The sequence below is a fragment of the Lissotriton vulgaris genome, chromosome 3_2 (genome assembly GCF_964263255.1).
Source record: "Lissotriton vulgaris chromosome 3_2, aLisVul1.2, whole genome shotgun sequence".
In the NCBI taxonomy this organism is placed as follows: Eukaryota; Metazoa; Chordata; class Amphibia; order Caudata; family Salamandridae; genus Lissotriton; species Lissotriton vulgaris.
Window position 1 is genome coordinate 212,493,504 of NC_141690.1, and position 26,620 is coordinate 212,520,123.

At 44.6% G+C, this 26,620-nt stretch overlaps 1 protein-coding gene across 1 annotated transcript in view; it reads right to left on the reverse strand.

Annotated features, from left to right (window-relative positions):
- UVSSA (UV stimulated scaffold protein A) overlaps positions 1–26,620 on the reverse strand; it is a 287,721-nt gene that overhangs the window by 19,136 nt on the left and 241,965 nt on the right. The window contains exon 12 of the mRNA XM_086964233.1: positions 22,907–23,018. Within this exon, the coding sequence (XP_086820359.1) occupies positions 22,907–23,018 (112 nt within the window). The remainder of the gene's footprint in view (positions 1–22,906; positions 23,019–26,620) is intronic.

Below are 26,620 nucleotides of genomic sequence, written 5' to 3' on the forward strand. Positions count from 1 at the left end.
TGCAGCAGTGACCACTTTCTTGTCGTCGAACGATCCGTGAACTTGCTGCCATTGCATGTCGGGCTGCTCCTGAAGTGACCGCATCCGCAACCTGCAGAGGAGTATTAAAGGAATGCACAAAGAAGTTACTCCCAGCAGGGATTTGTAACGACGTGCTGAAAGACTTTTTTTTCGCAATAGATGAGCCATGGGCATTAGTTTCTCTTGCCTTTCGAAGGATGTAGAAGCCTTGCTGAGAGACATGTCTAGGATGGCTCCCAGGAATTGTGCCTTTGTGGACGGGCAGAGAGAAGACTTCTTCCTGTTGAGAGTCAGGCCCAGATTGATGAACAGATTGGTACATGAATCAACTGTTTCTTTCGCTGCACAGCTGGTCGGGGCCTTCAGCAACCAATCGTCCAGGTAGGGAAAGACTTGATGCAGCTAATTGTAACCGTATTGCTAACTACTTTTCCGAGAAGGTAGAGATGATATACTCATCCTTCGTTGGCACGGTAAGGAGAGGAGCTGATTATGAAGAACTGATAGTAGAGTCTAAGACAGCGATTAGACTACACAACTTTACCGTTCACACTCCTGATATTCTGAAAAGCATTTGCCTTGGAGTTAAATCTGGCTCGCCCAGAGACCCTGCTCCTGCTAAGGTGGTGTGTGAGAGTCTGGAAATTCTTGAACCATTTATCAGACACATGCTGGATGTCTCGTTTAGCCAACACATGCTGCCAGAAAACTGGAAACGTGCTATTGTTCTCCCAGTTAGGAAGTAGCCCAATATTGGCCTAGACAAACTGGACAACTTTCGGCCGATCTCGCTTCTGCCTTTTCTGGCTAAGGTGGCGGAGAAGGTGGCCAACCGCCAACTTATTACACATCTGGAAGATGAGAGCCTCCTTCACCCGACGCAGTCTGGTTTTCAGGCAGGATATTCCACGGAAACTGCTCTGTTAAGGGCCACAGAAACCATCAGAAAGGAGGCAGATGCGGGACACACTATGGAACTAATCATGTTAGATCTTAGTGCTGCGTTCGACACTATAGCACATTACACCTTGCTGCAGTGTTTGAATAAATGTGGTGTCTCAGGATCTGCCTTGAAATGGCTGAAGTCTTTTCTAACTGGACGCAGCTTTCAGGTCAGACTGGGTGTACACGATTCCAAAGACATTAAATTGCAGCAGGGAGTGCCTCAGGGCTCTGCCCTGAGTCCCACCTTGTTTAATTTATATATGTCGCCGCTGGCAGGTATCGTGCAGGGCTTTGGAGTTGGAGTGGTCTCCTATGCAGACGACACCCAGCTGATGATCTCCCTATTCCAGGCTCTGGAGACGGCTGCATCCAACTTTAGGGCCTGCATGCAGGAGCTTGCCTCCTGGATGGAAAGGAACTGCCTTAAACTGAATGGTAGCAAAACCGAGGTGCTGGTGGTGGGAGGCAGTTCCTCGTGCTGGTCGACGGAATGGTGGCCTTCAAGCTTGGGTGTCACCCCTGTACCGTGCCGGGAGGCGAAGAATCTGGGGTTTTGTGTAGACCCCGCTCTTTCTTATGATGGGACACATAAGAAAGGTAGTTGGAAAATGTTTTGGTGTGTTGAAAAAACTGCGGAAAACACTGGATCTTCTCCCAGTAGGGGGAAGAAAGACCTTGGTACACTCGCTCATAACGTCTCGCCTTCATTATGCCAACATACTATATCTAGGGGCAACGGATAAAAGTCTAGGATGACTACAGGTGCTGCAGAATGCCGCTGCGTGGCTGGTCCTTAGTCAGCCTAGTAGGGCGGCCTCTAAGAAAGCCCTTAATTCATTGCACTGGCTACCAGTAAAAGAAAGAGTCATGTTTAAGTCTCTTAACAATGCTGGTCCATCCTATCTGAATGACTTGATCAGCCGATATGCGCCAAGGAGGGTTCTGAGATCTACTGGCACTGGCCTACTGGAGATCCCTAAGGTAAAGAAGGCCAGGATGGGGGGTTGTTCTTTTAGGGTCCGAGCCGCTCAGAATTGGAATAGACTCCCTCTAAAACTCAGGCTGGAAAGCTCTGAGATCAAGTTCAGAAAGCTGCTTAAAACCCATCTATTTTCCAGCAGCATGTAATGTAATGGCCGGTTTGCTTTAGGTCACTGCTCCTCCCTCTCACTTAGAGCTGGGGAAAAAACGCTGAGATGGCGTAACCATGCGCTTTACAAATGTCTTTATTATTATTATTATTTGAAAATGATGCCTCCATAGGAAAGCTGCCACCGGTGCCAGCAGCTTGGTTAAGATCCTTGGAGCAGACCGAAGTCCAAAAGGTAGAACTTTGAACTGGAAGTGGCTCTTGGCTACTGTAAACCGCAGAACCCTCCTAGGGCTGGATGAATGAGTATGTGAAAATATGTATCTTCGAGATCGAGAGTAGCCATGAAGTTTCCTTGGTTGAGGAGACGTGAAATATCCTGAAGAGGCACCACCGAAAGGATTGGCTTATGAGATAGGTGTTTAGCCCCCTGAGATCTAAAATGGGGGGCCACTTCTCCAGCGTCTTCTTGACCAGAAAAAATCTGGAATAGAAACCTTCTCCCTTCTGAGAAAAAGGGACTGGCTCCACAGTTCCCTTGAGGAGCATCTGATGAACTTCGAGCCGCAGAAGACGCAGAAGTTTCAAAGGCATGGCGGCAGGGGGTTTGGAAGGTGTAAAATGAACAAACTCCAGCGTACGGCCACCTTGGATGATGTTGAGTACCCAACGAACTGATGTAATCCCCTTCCAGTTGTGGAGGTATTGAGACACCCTGCCTCCCACCGATTTTGTCGGGGAGGGGGGTACAGCAGGCAGAGCCAGAAGGCCGCTATTGTCGTTTAGTGGTGCGACACCCCTGGCGATTCTGCTTCCCTCTAGAGGTAGACTTAGAGAAAGAAAAGGTCTGGCCTTGCCTCCGATTATAAGACAGACGATAGGACTGAGGCGTTGAACCATAAGAAGAATACAGTTGATGCTGGTATGGTAAGATTCTGTAGTGGAGATACCGCGTACCGTATACGAATAAATTGGACACTTTATTCGAATACGGTTGGCGGCATCTCCACTACAGAATCCCGGCTACGTAGAATCATTGTGAAATTGTTCAGATTCTTACGCTTTACACAATGGCCTTTACAGATTAAGGCGTCCGGTAAACAGTCCTTAAAAGACGCCTGTCAATACTTTATCTAAGGAAGTCATATCATATCCATTAGTCAAAATCTGACTGGCAACGTAGCTGTCTGGACGCCGCTTTCCAACACGTCACAGCTGTTGAAACGATATCACGCTGGACGTTCTCAGATATTATATTGATATCCATCGTGGCCATTCTTTTACATACGAAGAGAAAGACAAGTCTTTTAAGTTATATATATTAAAAAAAATATCACTTTCACCTCGGCTATCCTTAGAATAGATTACATAAAACAGCCAAGAATAAAAGAATCGGTGACTAGCTAAGCAGGTGCACATCAACTTCGCATGGGTCACATACATATCTTTCTCATTTTGGAATTAAATTTCCCCACCATAGGACGTAAATGTTGTCTATAATGTTTTATTGCAAATGACGGACTCCTGATGAAGGCAGTAGCCGAAACGCGCGTAGTGTTCCAACTCACCGCTTTGCCTGCTTTAATAATCCCTTAATCCATCTAGTCATTTGATGTTGATTTGTGTCTTTTGTGCATGTTTTTTCTTTGTTCACACGGTTGACTACATTTATATAAAATGATACGAATATCTTGAATTAACTATAAATGAAAACATATATGATACAGATAAAGAGAAAAATATATATAAATTGACTATATTTTTATAAAAGTTTGTTATTATTGCTTTTTCACGTTGTCATGTGCACTATATTGATAGATTCTTACCCCATAGGAAATGGCGTTTAATATATAAATTGTTTGCTACAGTTCCTTTTTTCAAATGATTACTATACCCTACATGTAGCGAACACATCATTGGTAGGGGTCCCCTGTTTTTCCAAAATTGACATTCGGAATGGAACAGACCGCTTTTCAATAATGTTCTTTAAAATCATAAAGAAAACACTCTATGTAAACAGAAGACATGGGAAGTTCAAATCTACTTGAGGTTCTTTCCATAAGTTTGTGAAACCCCCCAATGTCTGTCGGGGTAGAATCAACTGTATCCGGAATCGGAGAAGCTGGGTCCGGAATCACGTAGTCATCCCACTCCACACACTGGTCAGGCCTGTTGCTATCGTCCTGATCCTCGTCCGAGGAATCGTCCTGTACCTCCGGAACCACTCGAGGTATACCTGGGCTGGAGACCTGCAGCTATGAAACAATCTGGAATGGTGCTTTTGGTGAAACCACCAAAGAAGCTGCTGGAACAGATGCTTCTTGGACAGCAGAAAATGTAGGAGGAGGAGGAGGTTGTGCGAACCTTTTCCTATAGTCCAGCAACTTGCCCTGAAGATCTGCCAAGAGGGAAGAAGAACAGAAATCATCTCTTGGCCCGCTTCTTCTTGACGATAAAAAGAATGCTGGTATGAGTGCTCATGAAGGTATTCGCCTTCAGAATCAGTGTCTTGGCATTTGACCAGAAGTTGTGAGGGGCTATTGGCATAGCCAAAAGAATCATTTTCATCTCCCTCAGAATCCTCTTCTTCTTCAAGCAACAGTGCGGGAGGCGAGGGGGCAACCCTCATTGGAGATGTCATATCCGGGGTTATCCTTTTCAAGGAAATGGTGATTCTCTTCGTCGACGAAGATGCCGTCGACGGTACCGCCGGCGATGAGGATGAAAGAGAAATCATCCATGACGAGGTAGTCGACGGGAGATTCGACGGTTAAATCATCGACAAAGAGATGGGCGTCGTCAACACTGTCGTAGACGAAACCGTCGACACTCCCGTCGTTGTAGATGCCTTCGTCATCGACACAGTCATCGCCGCTACCGTCGTTGACACTCTCGTCAACATCTTCGTCGACGTCGCCATAATCGTCGTCCACGCCCATGTCGACACGGACGTCGAAATGTGGAGACTTGACGGTACTGTTGACCAGCCCATCCTTTTTCCACCTGTATTTTAGAAGTCTTCGCCGACTGAGTCTTTTGCATCGTCGTCGACAATTTGGTGTCTTTATCAGACTTCTCATATGTTAGAGAAGAAGGCTTTTTGAAAGATTTAGCAGACTTCACCACTGCCACAGCTGAAGGTAGTCGTTCCCGCTCCTTTGCACCACGGTGAGATTTGCTTGGACTCCGGCTCTCAGACTCACGGGGGTCTTTTTTGAGGCCTTTGCAGGATGGTCTGTAGATGGTGAAGGGGAAGCCCTACTCCTCTTCACTGACCTTCTGGATGAAGTGGCAGATGATGAATCCTCGCTGTCACTTGACAGAGTTTCCTTCCTCGACTTCAGCTTTTTGAGCCAAGTGAGGAGGCCACCCTCACATTCCCAAAGAGTCTTTGTTGAGAAGGTGCGGCAGATCTTGAAGTCCGCAGCCTTGTGGTCAGGGTACAGGCAATAAATGCAGTCCTTATGCCTGTCCTCCACATACAATATTACCACAGGTAGAACAAGCCTTAAAAGGGGCTTCCTTCTCCTTGTCAGACATTTCAAGATGAAATACTAAACAATTCTGAAGAAAAGAACTGCTGAAAAATAGTCAACTAGAGTTGAAATGAGCAGAGCTCACAGGAGACTCCCTTAGCACAACGTGCGGTAGAAAGTCTGAGGCTCTTAGGTTCTCTCAGGAGGGTTCTATGGGGTGAGACTAATCGATTGGTAGTTGCTTTACTTTGGTCTCTTTTGCAACAAGAGGTGGGTATGCTACAAAAGGGAATGAGTCCTAGGCCTTCTTCTTTCTCTTTTGTACCTACTGCTATGTTATTTTGGTTACCAAAACTCCCATTACGACGACAAGAAATGATACAAGCTATGGGAATCTATGAAAGTTCCAATACTGGAGTAAGCATGGTTCTGCATGCATTGCTAAGAAACAATACACTTAATGCTGCTTGGTGACAGATTTGCTTCTTACTGTAGAGATGAAAACATTCTTTCAAACTGGAAGTAAGCAAATTCTCTTACAAAGCATACGAGGAGAGCCTGTACAGCACATGTCAAAAATGTGAGAAACATGTGTGGTAACAAAGACCTGGCTTATGCATATCCTCCAAGGCTGACTTACTATATGGTACTTAAAACTCCCTAGTGTAAAATATGTTGTTTACTTTCTAATGTGATTTGTTTCTAGTATTAAGCGTACAATACGTGTTCTCCAGTGAATATTATTGTTTAGTCCTTATTTCCTCTTATGCACAGAGCCTTAATAAAAAAATTGTTGAACACAAAATAAAATCCAAACCTTCCAATAAATATCAATTAACCCTCTCACTGATCTATCTATTCAATAGCTGAATTAGGATTACTGCATTATTTACTGACTAGCAAAGAAAATATTGACTTCATTTATATATTTTACTGCTAAGGTTATACCAAGAGCTATGCGTGAAACTTCACAGGGAACCAAAGTAACTCTCTTCTATTATCAAATTTAAATCAAATTACAGGTAGGATGGAAAATATTGATATCAGTATCATAACTTTTCATTTATAACTTTGCCTCCAAAACATGCACAAGGGTTTTGACGGGAAAACATGTAGTTAGAAGTATATGTGCTCTGGATAACGTGTCTCAGAACAGCAAGGCTTGCATTCCACTTTCTTTTTAAAACGTGAGTTGCAGTTTATTTCTTTACCTCGTATGTTGTCCTTTGGGTCTATTGTTATGGGGAAACTGAAAATGTCTACTAATATTTTCATGAATATAGGGTACTATCTCTGTGAGCATGAGGCAGCTATCTGCAGCCATTTAGCAATTGACACAGATGCTCAATGAACCAAGCAGTGTTCTGGATTTTTAAAAAAGCAATTTGTACTAGTGCTAATGAAATCTACAGCATCCTATAATTATTCTAATGGCCATAGGAAATAAAGTTGCTATTTGTGCGAGTTGTTTGTGCATTCAATACTACCAACAAAGATTGTACTGTGTGATGTGGGGTGACCAGTAGACATAATACAAGGAGCTACAAAGGGAGCTACATTGTGTCCTTTGCTCAAAGTGTGGCTGTCATATGAGAAGGACGTGGCACACTTATGGCAGATGGTAAGAAGCACTCCTGTGCTGCTCTTACTATACTCATACATTCTATTCAGTTGTACATTCACATTGCTCTGTTTCCTGCAGTGCTCAGGGCTGCTCAAGAATAAAAGATTTTGCTTGTCTTCACTCAAAGTCATGTAACAAAGTATTGAAAAGAACATCATTAGGAGAAATACGCAATACCTTTGTTTCACATCTGAAAAAAGAAGAGTAGAATGCTTCCTCTACTTCCTGATGTCCAATTCACAAAACTGGAGTCTGGAATGTAAGAAATATACTACTGTAGGATTTCCCCTCCATTTGGAGTATAATTCCAAAGATCCCAGAAGTGCACCAATGTAAAAAAACAAAATGTAGCGATGTGGAATGCGTCCATGACTTACTGATAATAGCATTGCTCCTAGTCCTACTCCCTCGCCTTCCTTCTTAACAAATAGGCCCAATGTTAATTGTATGTATGTTTTGTACATTAAGCAATATTTAAAAAGTAAATAAAAAATCATAAAAACACGAGGGCCTTTGCCTACCCAAGAACCACCCCACAGCTTATAAAAACATATCGACCCCCACCCCCTCCTGTACGTAAACAAGTAAACAATCCAAGCCTAGAACTCGGCTGAACCGCACCGGGAGGGACCCTGAAGGAAGACAAGGGAGTAGTACTAGGAGTTCAAGTTCAAGTTTAAAATTTGTATAGCGCACTACTCACCCAGAGGGTCTCAAGGCGCTTGAGGGAGGGGGAAACTTTACTTATCGAATATCCAAATTTTTAGTTGTTTGCCATTATCAGTAAGTAATGGACGCACAACCTCCTGTCCCTCCCTCGCCTTCCTTCTTAGCAAATGAGGAAATAGCAAGCAAAAACAGAGACAGACAACTGAGTGAAGAACACCATTTTCATAACGTACCCAAAATGAACACACAACAATCAAGGACAAGACTGTGTGGCCCTGGAAATTATCCAAATGTTCCAGACCAACACTCCGATAGTAGTGGACAAAAGTGGAAGGGGAAGAACAAGTCGTCACCCTACAAATTATCACCACAGTGGTACCTTGCAATTCAGCCACAGTAGCCGCCATACTGTGCATAGAGCGCTCCTGCACACCCACAGGAGGATTCACCCTATTTACCTCGGAAGTCAAAAGGACCAGAGACCAAATCCACCAACTCAAAGTAGCCTTGGACAGTTTTCCCCATTCTTAAGGGTCCAAAACTCACTAAGCATACCCCTTCCGAAAGGACTCCTCCACTTGCAAATACCAAAACAAAGTCCTCCGCACATCCACACAGTGCAACCGACAGTCCTCAGCTGAGGAAGAATTAGGACAAAACTCAGGCAAAATCACCTACTGACTGAGATGAAAAGCTGAATTTACTTTAGGGAGAATTGACTGAACCGGCACCACCACAACCCGGTCACAAAAAAACTTGCAGAAAGGATACTTACCGGACAAGGCCCCAACACCCCCAACCGCCTAGCGGATGTGATGGCTAGCAAGAAACAAGCCTTGAAAGTCAAGAGCTTCAACACCAGACCATCAAGGGGTTCAAAAGGAGGACCCGACAGCACATCAAAGACAAACTGTAAATTCCAAAATAGAACAGAACGAACAGGCCGAGGAAAAAGGTTAAAAAGGCCCTGGAAAATAATGAGGCACCTGGCCCTCATCATCATGCAAATTGTGCAAGGAACCCCATAATACCATAATGGCTGCCCACTGCACAAAGCAACCAACAAACCCAACTGAGCACCATCCTGCAGGAACTGCACAACCAAAAAGAGATCAGCTACAGTAAGATCAACCTCCTTACGAAATCACCAGGCCAAAAAAGCTCTCCAATGCCTGGTATAAGAGAAAAGCGTAGTAGACCTACGAGAAGCCTGCAAGGTCACAGCCAATTGTCAGGCTAAGTCCCTCTGCTCAACCGTCAATGCCGTCAAGTGCAACTTCCTAAAGGTGCCCAGGGTAAGAGCTGGAAAACCCAACACAGAAGGAACTACAGGATGGACTCACTCTAGGTCGCAGGGCAACAAGTCTAGGAGAGAAAACCAATTAGCACGAGGCAACCTGAGCGCAATCAACACCACCTGGGCCTACTCCCTCTGGACCCGAACAAGAAAAGCCCTGGCCAGTCGGAATGGAGGAAAAGCGTAGCCCAGGCCCTGAGTCCAAGGGCACGTCAAACCCTTGATCCAGAGAGCAAAACCGCCCCACCTTGGCATTCCCTGGATCAGCAAACAAGTCTACCACCGGGAGTCCCCAATGAACCACCAACTGGAGGAACAAACTGGGAAGCAGATGGAAATCCTTGGACGAGGGAATGTCCTTGCTCAACAGATCGGCTCAGACATTCTCCACCCCCCGAATGTAAAGAGCAGACAGCCCCAGAAACCAGTCCTGAGCCCACAGGAAAATGTCTCTAGCCACCAAGTTCAGGGATCTGGACCAAGTCCCCCCCTGAATGTTGACATAGGACTTCGCCACCAGACTGTCTGTCTGAACCACCACCATCTGTCCCGGCAGAGCTTCCTGAAATAGGAGTAGAGTGAGCCAAATCACCTTCAACTCCCTCCAGTTCGGGAGTCCTGCAGAGACCAGCACCCCTGAACCTGCTCTGACCCCAGCCACACTCCCAACCGGACAGGCTGGCATCTGACGTTACCACCAGCTGAGCCAGGGGAGACAACAAAACCCCAGCCAGAAGATGCTGGTGTCAGAGCCACCAGAAGTGGTTCTCCCAGGTTCAGTCCGTCATCCGTAGCGGATACTGGGCCCCTGGAGACCACACAGCCAGAATCCAGTTGGCTAGGCGAAGAAGGTGAGACTGGGCACAGGGCACAAGAACCCTCACCGAAGCCAAATGCCCCTGCACCCTCAACCACTCCACCGCCGGAGGAGCCTCCTGGGATATCAAGGGCTGAACCTGTGCCTGCAACGAGAACAGTCACCTCTCAGGTAGAATAACACTGTCCTTGAGAATCTGAAAACAAGCCCTGATTAAGACCAAGTCCTGAGAGGGGTTCAAAGAAGATTTCCCCTAAATCACAAAAAATCCTGGTCTCTGCAGAACCTCCAAGACCCTTACAACCTGAGTGACCAAAAGAGACTCCTCCGCTGCATGAAGCAAGATATCGTCCAAATAGGGATGAATGACCCCTCCCTCCCCCGCATAAAGGATAGCCATCAGTAGCGCCAGGACCTTTGTAAAGACTCTTGGAGAGGACTTGAGGCCGAGGGGGAGAACACAAAACTGAAAATGGGCGTCCTCTACAACGAACCTCAGGAATCACTGAGAGGAGGCTGCAACAGGAACGTGGAGATAAGCGTCCTCGAGATCAAAAGAGGCCAACAAATCCCCTGGCCGGACCAAAGGAACAATCTCCTGAATGTCCAACAAACGGCAGTGAGCAGCACAAACCCAGGATTTGACACACTTTAGATCTAGAACGGGCCGAAACCAATCCCCCTCCGCCCGAAGACTTTCTGAACCAAGAACAAAATGGAATAGGCACCTGTACCCATTTCTGACTCTGGCACCCTGCAAATGGCCTGTTTTACCAGTAACTCCTGGACACCTTCCAACAGTGCCAATTATTACAAGGACACGCCAATAGGCGCTGCTGGACCATTTTACAAGGTAAGTGGTTTCTCCAAACTAGTACATCACGTTTGGGCTCTGGAAGTGGTTGGGCAGCTTTACTGAACTGCACCCAGGCTGTATCTTTATTAAACAACCCTGTGTTTGTAATTTTAGAAAATTAAGGCATCCTTGCCCTGTTGTGTTTTTTTTTATAACACCACAAGTGCTTGCCCCATTCATACATAAGGTAAGACTAAATTACTTGAAATTACTTGAAAGGATGTAGATAGAGAATTAGATTACAGGGAGCTTAAATTATTTTAAACAATGTTTTATTATTTTTCTTAGCGTTCGACCATGTTCCGGTCCTGAGGAGAACCCTGAATTTGTATTGGGTTCTGAAACGTGTCGACCCCACCCAACTAGCAGTATCTACCACTTAACCCAAAGCACAATTGTGCATACAAACAGGACGATTAGCCTGGTGTACTGTAGTGGTGCTTAGCTGTACATGGCAGGTTGTTTTGGTTTACAAAAATAATATGTACCACCATGCTTTCTTGTAAAATAAGGACTGGTCTGGTATGTGTAAGGATGTGATGTCATTAATGTTCTTTTTTGTAAAATTGTGATTGATGTTGTATTATTGAAGTTTCACAAATGTGTATGTACTGAGTGTCCTTTTCAAAGTCATGAGTTAATGTTTTTGTGTGTTGGTCAATGAAACATTGAATCAAAAAAGGTGAAATAAAAACACCAAAACCGCCTTAGATTTCAAGGTGGTTGTTTCAAAAGTGGATTATTAATATACGTCCAAACATCTCTTTTGTACTACATATTTCGGTGGCCTAGTTTGGACGTTAACATAGGCCCAACCCCTCTACGTAAAGCAACCTTTCCAGTCTGGCAGCCGGTACACGAGTCCAACGAACACCCGAATCCGGGGGAACCTGCCCAAAATCGATCTTGTAACGATTTTCCACAGTGTCCAGTACTCAGAGATCTGAAGCATCCAGACGCCATACCGGAAGGAAATGTCTGATCCTGATCCTGCCCCACATGCACATCAACCCTACCCCCCAGACTATGATTGTCAGGGGCTCTTATTGGCAGTCCCCTTAGGAGTAGGGGCACCACATTTAGGAGAAAAACCAGGCTGGAATCTTTTCCTCTGGAAAGACTGACGAGACTCACGCTTCGAGGAGGACCTAGAGTCCTACTCCAAGCTTTACCTTACCAGAAGAAGCACAAACCTTATAAGGCAAAGCATGCTTTATGCATATTTCACAGAATTGATTAGATTAAGTTTTATTGGTCCTGATGAAATGCTGTGATTCTAGCAGACGGTAAAAGGCATGAAACATGTTGACTATAGACTTACACTAACTAGAGCCCAGCTAGACCATTACATCTATAACTGGCTTTCCAATCATGTTTTAATCATGATAATGAGACCCAATAATGAAAATTGTTTTTTTTTTACTCTTTCCAATCATTTTTAATACACATACCCTTCCCTCAATCTACTTACACCCACGTACCACACATGCACCTCACTCTTCACGTCGGCTAAAAAGAAAAGAACTTCGGCAATGAGCCCACTCGAGGGGCCCGTTGGGCATTGCAGCACCGCCACAATGAGGAGCTGCACGATGATGAAGCATAACACCCCAGGGGTGTGTGAGGGCCCTTGCTCCTAAAAGGAGCACTCCCATAGACTATCCTGGTTTCGCCGGGAGACCTACATCCCCATACAGGAACGGCACACTCCTCTCTTCTTGATTCAATGCTTTTTATAAACAGCTAAGTAAAGCTTACTGTACAGAACTACAAAAAAGAAACACTGTGGCAAAGTCAATAGGTTTCATGTTTGTACAGTGTGCTATTGGCTTTGTCAGTGCTTATGTTTGTGCAGATCAGCAAGAGCAGAGACAATGATCTGAAAAAAGAATGCGACAGAGTACATTTTTGTTCTGCAGAATTAGGTGGGTGAGCCTACAAATTAACAGAGTCCATGCACGAGCAGAGCCCTGAAAATTTGTGGCACGAAGACTGGGAATGACATCATATAAAAATATGATAAATTCAAAAGAGAATATCTTAAACATGCAGAAGCGTTTCAACTTAGTACATTAGATTATATCACTGCATCGACAGGATTTATTGAAAGTGGCAGTTTTTAAACATGAACTTAAAAATATTCATGGCCACTAACACCCGCCATGATTTATTTTATTTTATTTATTTATGAATTTGTAAAGCGCATGGTTACATGTAGCAGGTTATTTGTAAAGGTGCATGATAACAATGCTGTAAGTGAATTAAGAGGGAAGCCAGTCGTCATACACACCCTTTATGTGGCCTAGATTCATACACAGAGCAAGATAAGAGTTTAATAAACCCAAAAGCGGTGCTTGTGTAACACATACTCTGAACTAAGCATTTCAAAGTGCTCTCAAATGCAATGAGGAAAACTGAAGCACAGTGAAATATATGATCTGCCTACGGTCGCAAAATTTCGTCAAGCGGGGAAGCCGGGAAAAATCCCAGGCTTTCGGATTTACATTGTGACATTCAGCCATTAGATGGATAGGACTTTACCTTGCATGTTTACCATCAAAGATTAGTATGTGTTTGCTAATTCTTGACTCATTAGGTTACAGCATGGGTGGCAGGCAGAAGCCACATGATGCGTGGCTCGCTTTGGCTCAAGTGTAAAAGAGGTCCTCTAGCCTAGCCAGAGCCAGGCATCTGGCTCGGCTTTTCGTGGCTCGCCCAACTCTATGGAGCATTCATTTTAGAGACTTTATTCAGCACTCGCTCCCTGGGTGACTCAGACTGTAAAATAGTGCCTCGTGTGTTCAATGGTGTTGGAAAGATGCCTTCAAATAGCCAACAGAAAAAGACTAGACTGAAAGATGGGATTTGCCAACTCCTCAAACCAATGGCTAAAGGTTCCAGAGGAAAAGAAGCTAATGGCCTGAAGAAGACCTGCCCAAGGGCCATAAACTAAGTATAGATTACAATAGGTTTGCCAAACACAGCACAATCAGTAAAACCTAAAAACAAGAAGACCTTTATCTATACACCCAGGCTCAGAAACAGCATTCCTGTATCGATCAGGACTGCCCCAACCCAGCTGCAGTTCAGGAAAGAGCTGAAAAGCAACTCTGTAAAGAACAGACCATCACATGCGGTCACAGTCCACTTCCGCCTTCAGAATCCAACTTCCTGCAGTTGAATGCATCTCTACCTTTGCCCACGTACAGCGCGTCGCTGCACATCGGCTAGGGTGCGCTGTACAAATACTCCAGTGACATCCGTTCATGGGGGAGATTACCGCATGAGCGCACTACATGATAAACAAAATGGAGGCCGTCGACAAATCCGGAGAGCGAAAAGTATCTGAAGGGTCGGGGAAGAGAGAAACACTTCGGTCGCTCGAGACAGATAAGACTTCAGTGTATTTCATGAAGTGTAAGAATACACTGGAGCACGTTTCAGTTATAGGAACGATTAACCTAGGATTACGGAAACCTGTCTAAACTGTTTATCTCGCCGCAATAAGAAGGCGTCACAGTTTAGGAGCCCGCTGAATGGAGCAATTGTTTAAACAGAAGGGAAAAATGCCGGCATCCACTGAGATGAAATAAGCATTTGAGCAAAATGAAGGAGCAATTTAAAAGCCTTTGAAAAAAATCAATATCGAGCCGGGGAAGAGCCGCCTTTTGGAGCATTGATGGGCCCCTAAAGCTCTTCACACATTGTTACCGACTCTAGCAGCGGGAAAGAGAAAATGACACAGTTTGCGCCGGTAGGCTGCAATCAATACTGTAGTTAGTAAAGAGATGCTATTTCACATCTGACTGGCCAGCAGCCTACTTTCACCAGCCTCTGCTGATACCTGTTTGTTAACAAGTCACCACGGGCTGAGGAACCAGATTCTCTTCAGGACGGACACAAAAAATAGGCACTTAATTTGCTCCTCTGTGCGCACTATTGGAAAAGGATGACGGGCGCAGATTAGCAGGTCGGTGGAATCCCTCCTGATTCACGGTCTCACCGGCCACAGGGCAGGAGGGCTGTTCAGGGGGCTGGATGCTTCAGCCAGGTACTACATCACGAGGCACTTTCTTGTTTTTGTAGAACTGTACATAAAGCCTAGACTTGTCAGTGCCTTTGGCTAGATAATCTTAAACTGTTCTTAAAGCACAAATAAAACACACATTGCGCAGGACGTGTGTGTTTAACATTTTGTTATTGCTGGACGGATCCATTTCATGGAAAGTCCAGCACTGCAAAGAATTTGTGTTCATGATAAATGAAAAATTCCAAGAGTTACTTAATAGCCCTCCCTACTGACAATTAAATAACGGCAAAAGAGACACCAATCAGCTTTAAGGCAGAAAAACAGAATTTGCTTTAATAGGAAAGTCGAACTCGTGCCTAATTCTTGTGATTTCATGTCATCTGTCAATTAAGAATAAAAACATTAAAAATCACAACAACTCAAATTACCAATTGGTTTGGGAAGCATTGTCAGTCTTTTTTCGACCATGGCTCCTAACTCACACCCTTCTGTTTATAGAGCAAGCATAAAATACCTACATAAAATAATACCGAAATTCTAGATCCATCAAATCACAAACACAGTAACGTAAAAATATGGTTGTACAGCCCATTCATAGTTAGCTTCCTCTGCACCACAAAACTATGTTGAATCTGCTGATAAAATAAACATTTGACTGTGCCCGACCGCTCTACTTGAAATAAGGAAGCACAACCAATTTGTCAATAATGAAGAGTACACCGGATATGATATTATTTAACACTGCCCTGGTGCAGGACAATTTCACACTGACTGACCAGAGCAAAAATGCATTTTTCTTACTCATGGACTAAAACAAATATCGGTTTAGCACCAATCGGTTGGTGAAATGTGTTATAGGAACTAACTCCCACTCATGCCACTCATTGCCCGCCCAGACTAATATGGTTTCATTCCCGGCCGCGTAACCTCTCATCACCTACGAACCATCTTCTCCATCCTGCACCAGTTTAATACGTCGCTTCCGGCAGTGGCCGCTTTACTCGAGGCTACCAAGGCTTACGATACCTTGGAATGGCCTTTTTTGTTCTATCTCCTCCCCCGATTGGGGTTCAGTCAGGTCTTCATACGCAAACGTCTTCTTTTACACTCTTTCCACCGCCCATCTCCGTATCAACGGCCCAAGCCCATTCCTGTTAGGTGTGGCACCTGACAGGGCTGCCCGCTCTCCCCCATGCTCTTTGCTGTCGCTATGTAGCCACTTTCAGTTCGCCTCCGACAGCATCATACTCAGAGAGGCATCGGCTTCACGTCGCGGGCTTTACTGGTCTCCATGCATGCGGACATCACCCTTTATGGTCGCCACCCTCAGGAGAATCTCAGTCCTCTTGTCCGGGAGGTGATATGCTTTGGTGGCTATTCCGGTATCCAGGTTAACTCTAACAAATCCGTATTATACCCTCTCACGGATGCCACGACCCCCTTTGAATCTAACTACCCTTTCGTGTGGGCCTCGGAGCCAACTAGGTATCCGGGCGTCTGGTTGAGCAGGGACATGGATGAACTCTGGAGAGCCAACTTTGGCCACGCTGTGGATTGGTTTGAGTTCAAGATCCCCCTTTGGAACAGACTGCAGCTCTCCTTGGCCGGGCACATAGCATCGCCAAGATGGTGGTGCTCACAAAATTGTTATATCTTTTCGTCAACATCCCCATCCCTCTCACTGCTCATTTTTTTTGCAAGGTCCGCTCCCTGCTCGTTACCCTGGTTTGGGCGGGACGACAACCTAGGATCGCTTATAACACTCTGACCCTTCCGATGTCACATGGTGAGTTGGGAGCCCTGGACTTCAAGCGTTATGCTCTCAGCGCTCAGGCCAGTTTTCTTCATTTCTGGCTCCACCCCACTCCGTTTCAACCTCAATGAGGCGGTGGAGGCTGACCTTCTAACCCCGCGGCCACTTACAACTGCACTTTTCTCCCCGGCGAAGCTTCTTTGCACTGAGATCGATACGGTTGAGACCTTGCGCTGGGCCTGGGATGGCATTCGTAGGATCTCTGGCCCGGATTTGCTCTCAGCCAACACTATGCCCATTGCCCATTGCCCATCACCCCAATTACCCTCCACTCTAGTCGTCGGGGATGGCTAAACACGCTGCTCGCTCGGCCTCTCCACAATTTCGGATTTGTACCCAGGGGACACCTTTTTTTTCGCTTACACCCGACGTTAGCCCCATGGACACTATTATTCTACCAGCTACGGGCGGTTTGCAGAAAGCTTTATTCCACCTTTCCCCAACCTCCTCCCTCGCTGGTCTCTCTTGATATGCTTTATGCTTATCCCTCTCCAAATAAATTGGTTACTAAAATTACGCTGCCGGTGATAGTCCATAAGCTGTCCCCTTTCCGGCCACGGACCTCCCATTCTCCCTGCCTGCCCCCTCTCGGTTTGGTGCTCCCCCCCAGATCATTTGCCCCTGCCCCCTCACCATGCGTTTATGAAAACCCTTCATGGCATTGTCTCTAATGTCACACAAATATGCAACTATCTCTGCTGTGCTGCAATGTATTGGTGTGCCTAATCTTTTGCTTTTGTGGAACTATGTAATTGTACTGTGCATTCTTCTCAAAGGTTTTTTGAAAAATCTAAAAAAAAAAGTGTTATAGGAACTAGTGCACTGACGCAAATTTCAATACACACCAGAGGAATGACAGGTGCATATCGAAACATGTCCTAGGTTTAGCCAGTGGTGGAGGTTACAAAGTCAATCTGATAAGCACCCGAGGCTGGCGATACTCTTGTAAACCAGCCACTGTGCTCTAAAACAGCCACTTTTATGGTATGGCCAAAAAGGAAGATCCTTATCACAATATTTTTTCAGCACCATACAGAGTCCTCAGTCAGAATTTTCTTTCGGGTATTAAGGAAAATGGAGTATTGAGGATGGGTCACCAGCAATTTAGAAGAGTATCCATTTAGATTCTACAGTGCTCTCCTAACGCACTTCATCTGCGGCACCTGCTGATATACAATATCAGGCACAAACTCATGTTTCAGAAAACATCTGAAACACTATGAGGCATGAATCAAATACTTGCTTTAAGAATATTTTAAGGAAGTAGATGGAGCAGAAAAAGGTGAAGGAATTTAGTCAACAGCATAAAACTTTGGAACTGATTGACAAATCTTCACGAAACGTTCCAAAATAGTGCTATGTTTTACCTGGTTTGTGCACGCAAAAACTACTGAAAGGAATTACACATTGTCAGGAAGCTAGATCTTGGTCTGCGGATTGTGCTTTTTGGTGTAGATCCATTGAGTAGTTTTCAGAAATTAAGTTTATATATCTGGATGGTTGGGTACGAGAGTCTCACAGGAGTGCTACGGTAATTTAAAAACAGAACGTTCTGATTACCCCAGGGTGAATAGAGAACACAGAGGGACACCCCCAATGCCCCCGTTTTTTATTTTTTATTTATATTTTGTTTAAAGAAATGGCAGTTTTTGACACCATCCCATGTAGCATATAGGGGAGGAGCATGAGTAGTGACCCGTCCCCCTCCTCCCCTAGGCCATTTTTGGCTGGGTATATTATTCAAGAAGAGGGGAGGCACACGGCCTATCCTCTCCAAGGCGTTTTTGGCCAGAGGATCCCATTCCCGGTGCCAATGCATTTATTAAAGGGGGGATGGGTGCGAAATCTCCTCCTGTGCCTTTTTCGGCTCCAGGGACCCCATTACCGAGGCCCAATGTATTTATAAAGGGGAGGGGAGGGGAGCATGGCATGCTGCCCCTCTCCTCAAACTGGTTTTGGTCCTGGGGAACCCATCCCTTGGGGCCCTATGTATTTATTTATTAAGGGGAGAGAGGCCCACATGGCCCCATCCCCGAGTCTTAAAAAGGCCCTAGGGATCCGATCCCCCAGGGCCTTCAGTTTAATCAAAAGGGAGTGGGGGCCACACAACCTCCTCCCTGAGCATTTAATGGCATGAAGGACCCCATCTCCTGCGGATGGCTCACTTACTATGACCGTGGGACTCCACCCTCCGGACACAGTAGTTTCCCTGCCCGCACTATTGTGGGCAGGGAGACATGTGTTTGTTCTGGTTCGGCAGGAGCAAAGTCTGCTCCCAGCCGGCGGAAGATTTAAACATGCTTCCAGCAACTGGGAACAAACTTGTGTTCTGTTTCCCTTCCTAAACTGATGCGGGCAGGGAACAGATTCCTTACTGACTCTCCCATCCTCCCGCTCTGCATCAAACAGATTTTATCATAGGATCACCCTTACGAGGCCCTTTGCAAGAAACACCAGTCATCAGCATTCTTCGTGGCTCCGTGCTTACGGTGTAGAAACTTGCAAAAAAAAAGAAATGATGGCAATGTGCTGGGGTGGCACCTATATAGGCACGACGAACATCACATCCAGCATGGCCATCGCGGAGCCGAACAAAGCCACTTACTGGCCCTCTGGGATACTCCTTGAACATTTCTGAATCCAGACACTTGGGAATAATTTTAAGGTAAAAAATGTGTGGCTAGAAGTCCCAATTAGATCAAACAGTCAGTGAGTTTGGCAAAAAGCTCCAAATGCAAGGAACCTTGTATACTTGCATGCCCTTGGTGCACCCTCACTTAGGCAAGACTCAGTACCTTGTCCTAGTCCTATGGCAGAAGCATAAAAATGACAAAAAAGTACCACATTTCTCCAACTACAGGGACAGTTCCTCCTGCCACTACGTCAGCGCTCAGTTCCTTAGAGCAGGATTTTAGGCTTCAGGGAACATTCCAGCCAGGGATCCTGGAAGTCAAGATCTCTTTGGTCAACTGGGCCTTCTTGGAGTCCAGAGAGAGTCCTTATGCTTTTGAGTTCCTGGTGCAGACGAACAGGAGGCTGACCACTTAGCTTTTGGAAAGCAGTTCCAGTCTCTCTGAATGCCAGAAGTCAGGAGTCCTGAAATCTTCCTTCTTTCAGAATGGCGGTCTGCAGGTATAAAATATGCAAGACTGTTCTGTGGACGAGGCAGCCGTATTGTATACACTAACTAGGGACTAGAACATTTTTCCTACTCATTTCTCTCCACTATCTCACCCTTTGCCCAACTATGTTTGCTGCACTTACTCTTCTCTTTACTGTAAAATGACCCAGAAGCCAGAAATCCAAAATAGATAAATCCTTTTTCTATCAGGAGGGTCTCTCACTCTCTTTAAAACATTTCCCTCTTTAGATCAGTTCTCTTCCCTCTGTAAGAGCGAACAGCCGGATTCATCTCTGCTTGGGTTTGGAGCCAGAGAGTCTATTGGGGCCTTGAGAATAAATGGGAGCAGACACTGATATTTTCAAATCATAAGAGGTAGTGTAAAGGACGTCTTTTGTCCTGCCAATTGGTCCTCTACCTCTCCCAATCGGCAAATTCCTGTTAGGTAGCCAGTTGTTGACAATATCCATGCCCTTGTCGGTCCAGAGCAGGGTATTCAAATCCAGCCATGAATGTATAGCAGGCCTCTGGAGGGAAGATGAGGGCAACACTGTTTCTGAGATATATATATATATATATATATATATATATATATATATATATATATATATATATATATATATATATCAAAACACAGAGTTGCCCTCAGAGAAGGAGCCTCACACGAGGAGTTAACGCAGTTTATTCCTGGACAACAACAGAGGCAGAATGCCCCAACAACTCAAATTCCAAACGCCAGCTTGACACGTTTAGGACATAAAAAGTGCTTGATCACAGGCTATATGGCAAAGGAACAGCAGCCATGATGGGGACTCACTGCTATTAAATTTCGTCCAAGTCCCGCCCCTATGGGCGTCAGCAGAGTTGTCTCCTGGTCGTCCGCATAATATCTGCCCCAGTGGATGCTGCTGTTCAGTTCAGCTCTATAAGGCTCGCAACTGCGAGCTTGATGCGGATCAGAGGGGACTTGAGCCACAGGTATATATTGGAAGCATTGCGGTGGTCTCCTTTTTCGTCTTCGCCCACTGGGGACAATTATCAATTTTATATATCCATAATGACATGAATCCAGTACAGAGTATGCAAAATCGACTTGGGCGTACATATCGGGACAAAAACTGCAGTTCTTTAGTGTACTAAAATAACCATAATGCCAACGCCCATTGGGGTGGGACTAGTTGACTCAATAAAGCAGCTGTTCTGAATTGGTTTGCTGTCTCCGTCATAATTGATAATGAAGTAGTCAGTGATCAACAGTACACCGATACTTGAAACACATTTGGCTTTTAATGGAGCAAGTGAAGGGGAGCGCTGGCATTGCAACCGCCTGTGGCATTTGTGTGCATACCCTTCTCTGAGTGACATCTCCAGTGGGACAACCTTTTTTGATATACATATATATACTACTTTCTCAATGAAGTTAGATATTTAAACCTTAATAGGAAACATCTTAGAATAATTGTGATAGCATTTTTTCACGCGTAGGTAGAAATGAAGGTTTTTAATTTTAGAAACAGCTGTTCTAGCTGAACCACCACAGAGAAAAACGTTTTTGACACTTAGCCACCATGAGGGCACACTATTGCAAATATGCAGTGTGTCACTTTTTCAAACATTAAGCACCACATCCAGTTGGTTTCCAAGGCACAGGGTAGATTGACTAATTAATGTATAAAAATAGACTTTCCTTCATAGCAAAAACACAGAATTTCCTTGGATTACTGCAGTGTTTAAAAAATTGCAGCCTAGTCAGTGGTGTCCTGGAAGGTATATAGTATGTATGTACACTTGTAAAGCACACTATCACCTGACAGGCATCCTGGCGCTGTATACCGCTGTGGAACCCTTCCTGGCTTTCCCTGTGAGATGCTCCCTACTGGGCACCCCCAAGGTGAGGCCAGGCATCCCAGCGCTTTCGGGCCGTTGTGGAGATTAAGCAAGCTATTGCCCAGAGTTGCAGAGTGGGACCCATGATTAGAGTAGGCACCGAGGCGAGAATTATCGAGTCAGCGGACATTGAGCCCAAGACCCTGCCGCGTCGGGAATTGAACCCTGGTCCCGGACAGACCTCTGCATCAGAGTCTGCCGCTCTAACCATTGAGCCACACAGTTTGGTCATCTATGTGGGTGTTGTACATGGAAGCTGCAGCTCAAATATGAAATTAAGTTCCATGTTAAAGATGTAATTTCTGCATCATCTACCACAGCCTTGTTAGAAAGGTAAATAGACAAAATGAGTGAAACTAATTTTGGCATCAGCATTTTATAGCCCCAGAAGTGTCACAGAGCATTGACCCTTAATAGAAAACAAAACAAAGTCCAGGAAAAGACTGAGAATGTAGGAGGACTCTGCAGAAAAGGTGGATGTCTTACATTGAACCACAATTTTGAATCTATTGCAATCAGTTGCTCAGAAAGCAGGAAACAGGATGAAGTGGAACTTTTAGAAATCTAGAGCTGACACCGATGAGCCATGCATACTTTGAAGCAAGGGGAGAATGGCACTTCTTAAAAAGGCCAGAAAAATGTAAATAAATAATGCTTTATGAACTCAGATAGTCACAACTGAACCACAAATAAAGCTAGCATCAGTGGACAAGAAATCAGTTGGATGGATGGAGAACAAGATATGCTAAGGACATACACATCATTGTCTCAGGGTGATGAAGAAAAACTTACATATGTAAATGGAGTGGAAAGTAATTTCACGCTCTCAGATATGGAATGCTATTTCCAAAAGTCAGAATTAGACAATAATTATATGAATGATTAATGTAAATGGTGACAAGCAAAGAAAAAACAAGTATTTACATTTCTGCTCCACTGAAGGAGCAAACTTTATTTTACCTAGTGCCCATACTGAGAAAGCCATTTTAAAATCAGTTTTAAAGATTCTAACAGACATTTACAAATTCAACTTCTAATTCTGACCACGTTAATCTATGATTGAACAAAAGAGCAGATGTTCTTGATTTAAATAAACAATCTTAGTACTGTTTATAAATTCTCACTAATCTGCTAATGGTCAAACGCCGTCCAATGGTGGAAAAGCACAAACATAAGATATTAAAAACAACTGTGTAACATAGCATAAATCTACAACTCTCTGTTTCTCTGTCACATGGTTTGAAATAACACAAAACTAACCTTGGTCTTCTGCCTGCTTCTCAAGCTTTGTTTTCTCTTCTCTGGCTTTGTCTTCAGGATTAATTGGAATTCCAAGTTCGTCGCGAGGGATTATTGTACCATGGAAAGGACACTAGAAAAACAAACAAAAAGTAAAATTCCAAATGGTTTTCAAACTAACATGTTTCATTATAAGAACCAAACCAAAAGTGTGAGAAATTGGGTTGTTGGTTGACTGGGGTGTGAGCCCTGGTCAAGCAGCAATGGCCAACCCTTAATTAGCCTGTGCTGAACCCTCAGGAAGCTTGGCACAGAGCAGTCAGGCTTAATTTAGAGACAAATGTGTAAAATATGTGTGCAACAATTTAAACAGTTATAAAGTGAAAAAGCCACACAAAAAGGATCCCACAACAAGTTAGAAAAATAGAATTTATTTCTTCAATAAATAAAACAAGAACCAGAGATATGCAATTTTAAAGATTTTAGGGAATAAAGCACCAAAAAGCACAAAGCACTAACTTCAGGTATCTGGTCACGCCGGACTACATCAAAGTCAGAAGTTCAGGCCGATTTTGATAGAGCGTGGGACGGCTATAGAGACGCAGTTCGGCCCGCTGAACAAAGTATCTTAAATCCTGGTTTGTGGAGCATTGCGCGGATCCGTGTCGAAGATGCGTTGTACAGCCAAAGCGATGAGTCATTTCCAAGATGCAGCAGACTCCAATGCAAGGGCCTGCAGCGTCATTGAGAATCCCGTAAATGGGGCTTGTGCTATGAAGTCTGGCTTCAAGGATGCAGCGCACAGTCTGAGAGATGTGTCGGTTCCCAGGAGCTGCTAGGCCATCATCGTGGCTGCCACTGACGAGGGATGTGAAGGCCTGCACCAAGGATGCGTCTCACAGTGACAGTTCCGAACAGGTTGCGGCGGAGATGGTGCAAGTGTTTGTAACATGTCCAATCCAAGCAGCAGTGGAGAAGAATCAGTTCTGCTATGGGTTGCGTCGAACAGCACAGAAGATGTGTATGTTCTGCTGGATCTACAGAGGTTGGCAGAGCACCATAAGCCCACTTTCAAGGGTTCAGGACTGGGATGGCACCACTTGGCAGGGTAGACTCAAAGATGGCAGAGTCCAGATGCAAGGTTGGTGGAAGCCTGTTATGTCCCTGAGGCTTCAGATGAGGAGGCCAGACAATTAGATCTGGTTTCAAGAGATGCAGGTGCAGTCCTTTTCAACAAGGCAAGAGGGCAGCAGTCAAGCAGAGTGGCAGTCCTCCTTTCTGGCAGAGTATCCACAGGTCCAGATGTGTTCTGAAGTGGTGGTGTATGAGGTCCAGTATTTATACCCAGTTGTGCCTTTGAAGTGGGAAGAAGACTGTAGAGGCTTGCATTTGAACTGCCCAGGTGCCCTGCCTTCCTGGCCCTGGCTCCAGACTAACTACGGAGGGTATGCTTGATGAAACAGGTGTATTCAAGTGTAAGTGGGGCTGAGCCCAGCTCCTTCTTCCAATCCTGCCAATGATGGCCCATCCAGTCACACCTAATGCCCCCCATTGTGTGTGGCTGTCTAGGAGGAATACACAATGCCCACCTGTCACCCACACCCAGTCATGTGACCCAGAGACAGGCTGCAGGCACCAAATGGCTTAAACAAGAATATGGCAACTTTTTAAAAGTGGCTTTTTCGAAATTGTAATTTAAAATCCAACTTCACCATAAGTTAGGATTTCAATTTCCAATTCCAGAGACACCAAACATGAACTTATCACATGTTCCTATTTGGTAATTACACGTATAAAAATGTAATAAGGTAACTTCAATGTTATCCTACAGGAAAGGTAAGCATTGCAAGAGCGAAAAACTAATTTCAGAGTTTTTCACTCCCAGGACATGTAAAATTTAAATGTACACGTCCTACTTTCTAAATACATTGTGCCCTGCCCTCTGGTCTGTCCAGGGCCTACCTTAGGGGTGACTAAATTGTATTAAGAAGGGAGCTTTGGGCCTGGCAAAAGGCTTATTTTGCCAGGTTGACATGGCAGTTTAAAACAATGGCAGACCTGAAACATGTTGAAAGTGCTACTTCAGTAGTTAGCATAGTCACTGCTGCAGGCTCACTAGTAGCATTTGATTTATGGCCCTGTACACATATGGTGTGAGTCTACTAAGAATTTACAGGTGAATACACCAACTTGGTATAGGCCAATCTAACATGTTTTAAGGAGAGAGCACAAGCACTTTTAGCACTGAGCAGCAGTGGTGCAGCATGCAGAGTTCGAAGGCTAGCAAAAATAAAGTCAGCAAAACAGGAAGTCTGAAGCAAAGTCAGGATTCCAATTTGAAAGGGTGCCTCTTCAGAGTTTATTGGTGGGATAGTTAACACATTGCTTAGGACCTCACCTTTGTTTCCTTAATATGAGGGGCCTACAGAAAATATATTCATTAAAAGGCACTATTACTTATCTTCTAGAACATTCTTTCAGGTGAATACGTGTTTTCCCACAGATCACTCTCCTTGCCCCCCCTCCTGAGGTTATACATTCTTCAGTAACTTTATTACCTTGTATCAGGTTTCTTCTACTGTGCCTTATTTTTGGCCTGTAACCTCTGTGAAGCACTGAAACATAACTGGAAACCAATATCACTCATGTCTTATGTGGCTTTATGGATTCACTTTACTAATTTCTAATGCAAATCCATCACATAAAACGTACAGCTTCACCTCATATCAGTCCATCACCTCGCTCTAAATTGTTTCAGGTACCACCTGACAGTAAAGTTCATATGAGTAACGTACAGAAACAAAATTCAACTATAAATATATTTGCACAGTGGGCCTCATTCGTTCCACAAGACTGAATAATCACTGCAGTGTTGCTAAACCAACTCCAGGAATAACAGTGCTTCCTGAATAACCAGGCTTACAATCTAATGAGTGACCAGTCAACACTTTTTTAAAAAAGTCGGACATGTTTGGGTTTTATAGACATGTTTTCACTGCTAGCATGCTTAAAAAAAGATATATATATATGCTTGAGGTTCCAAAGCAGGAGCAGTAAAGAACACTTGAAACTGGAGAAGCCTTCTTGTGTGAAACCCCATGAGGACCATCTCACTAAACTTACAAAAACTTGACTGGCTTCCCTATCCGGAAATAATTTTAAAGAGTCTGCACATTTGACAATGGGCCATTCTGTTGTAGGGGTCACAATTTAATTATTGCTCACAATCCCTTACTCTTCGTTTTATCACAAGCCATTTGCTCTCAAGCTTTAACATTGCACAACAACGCTGTGGTGGAGAGCGTTTGCCTCTCTCACATTTAATATATGAAACGGTCTTCAGTGCTCAAAACCCCTACAGACTTCACTGGCTTTCGCAGGGGTTTAAAACATGGTTCTTATTAAATCATTTTAGATGTATTATTATTTGGAGTTGTATATAGTGCGAACTCGACAAGAATAGATCAGTTCGCTTTAGATGAGCACCAGTTGCGTTGCAGACGGAAACAATTTTGTTTAGCACAGGGAGATGAAGTGATTTGTCCAGAATCACAGGGCGTTGAGCGTCCCTGTCGAGACTCGAACCCGGTTCCTTAGCTTCGAGATTGATCGATCTAGCCGTTAGGCCACATCCTCCCCTGACAAGTGGTACATGAGTCCATCTTCTGTTCCATGCTGAGCTTTAAAAGACTGACTCATTCATCGTGTGGACCAATATTTATATCTCTTTAAACG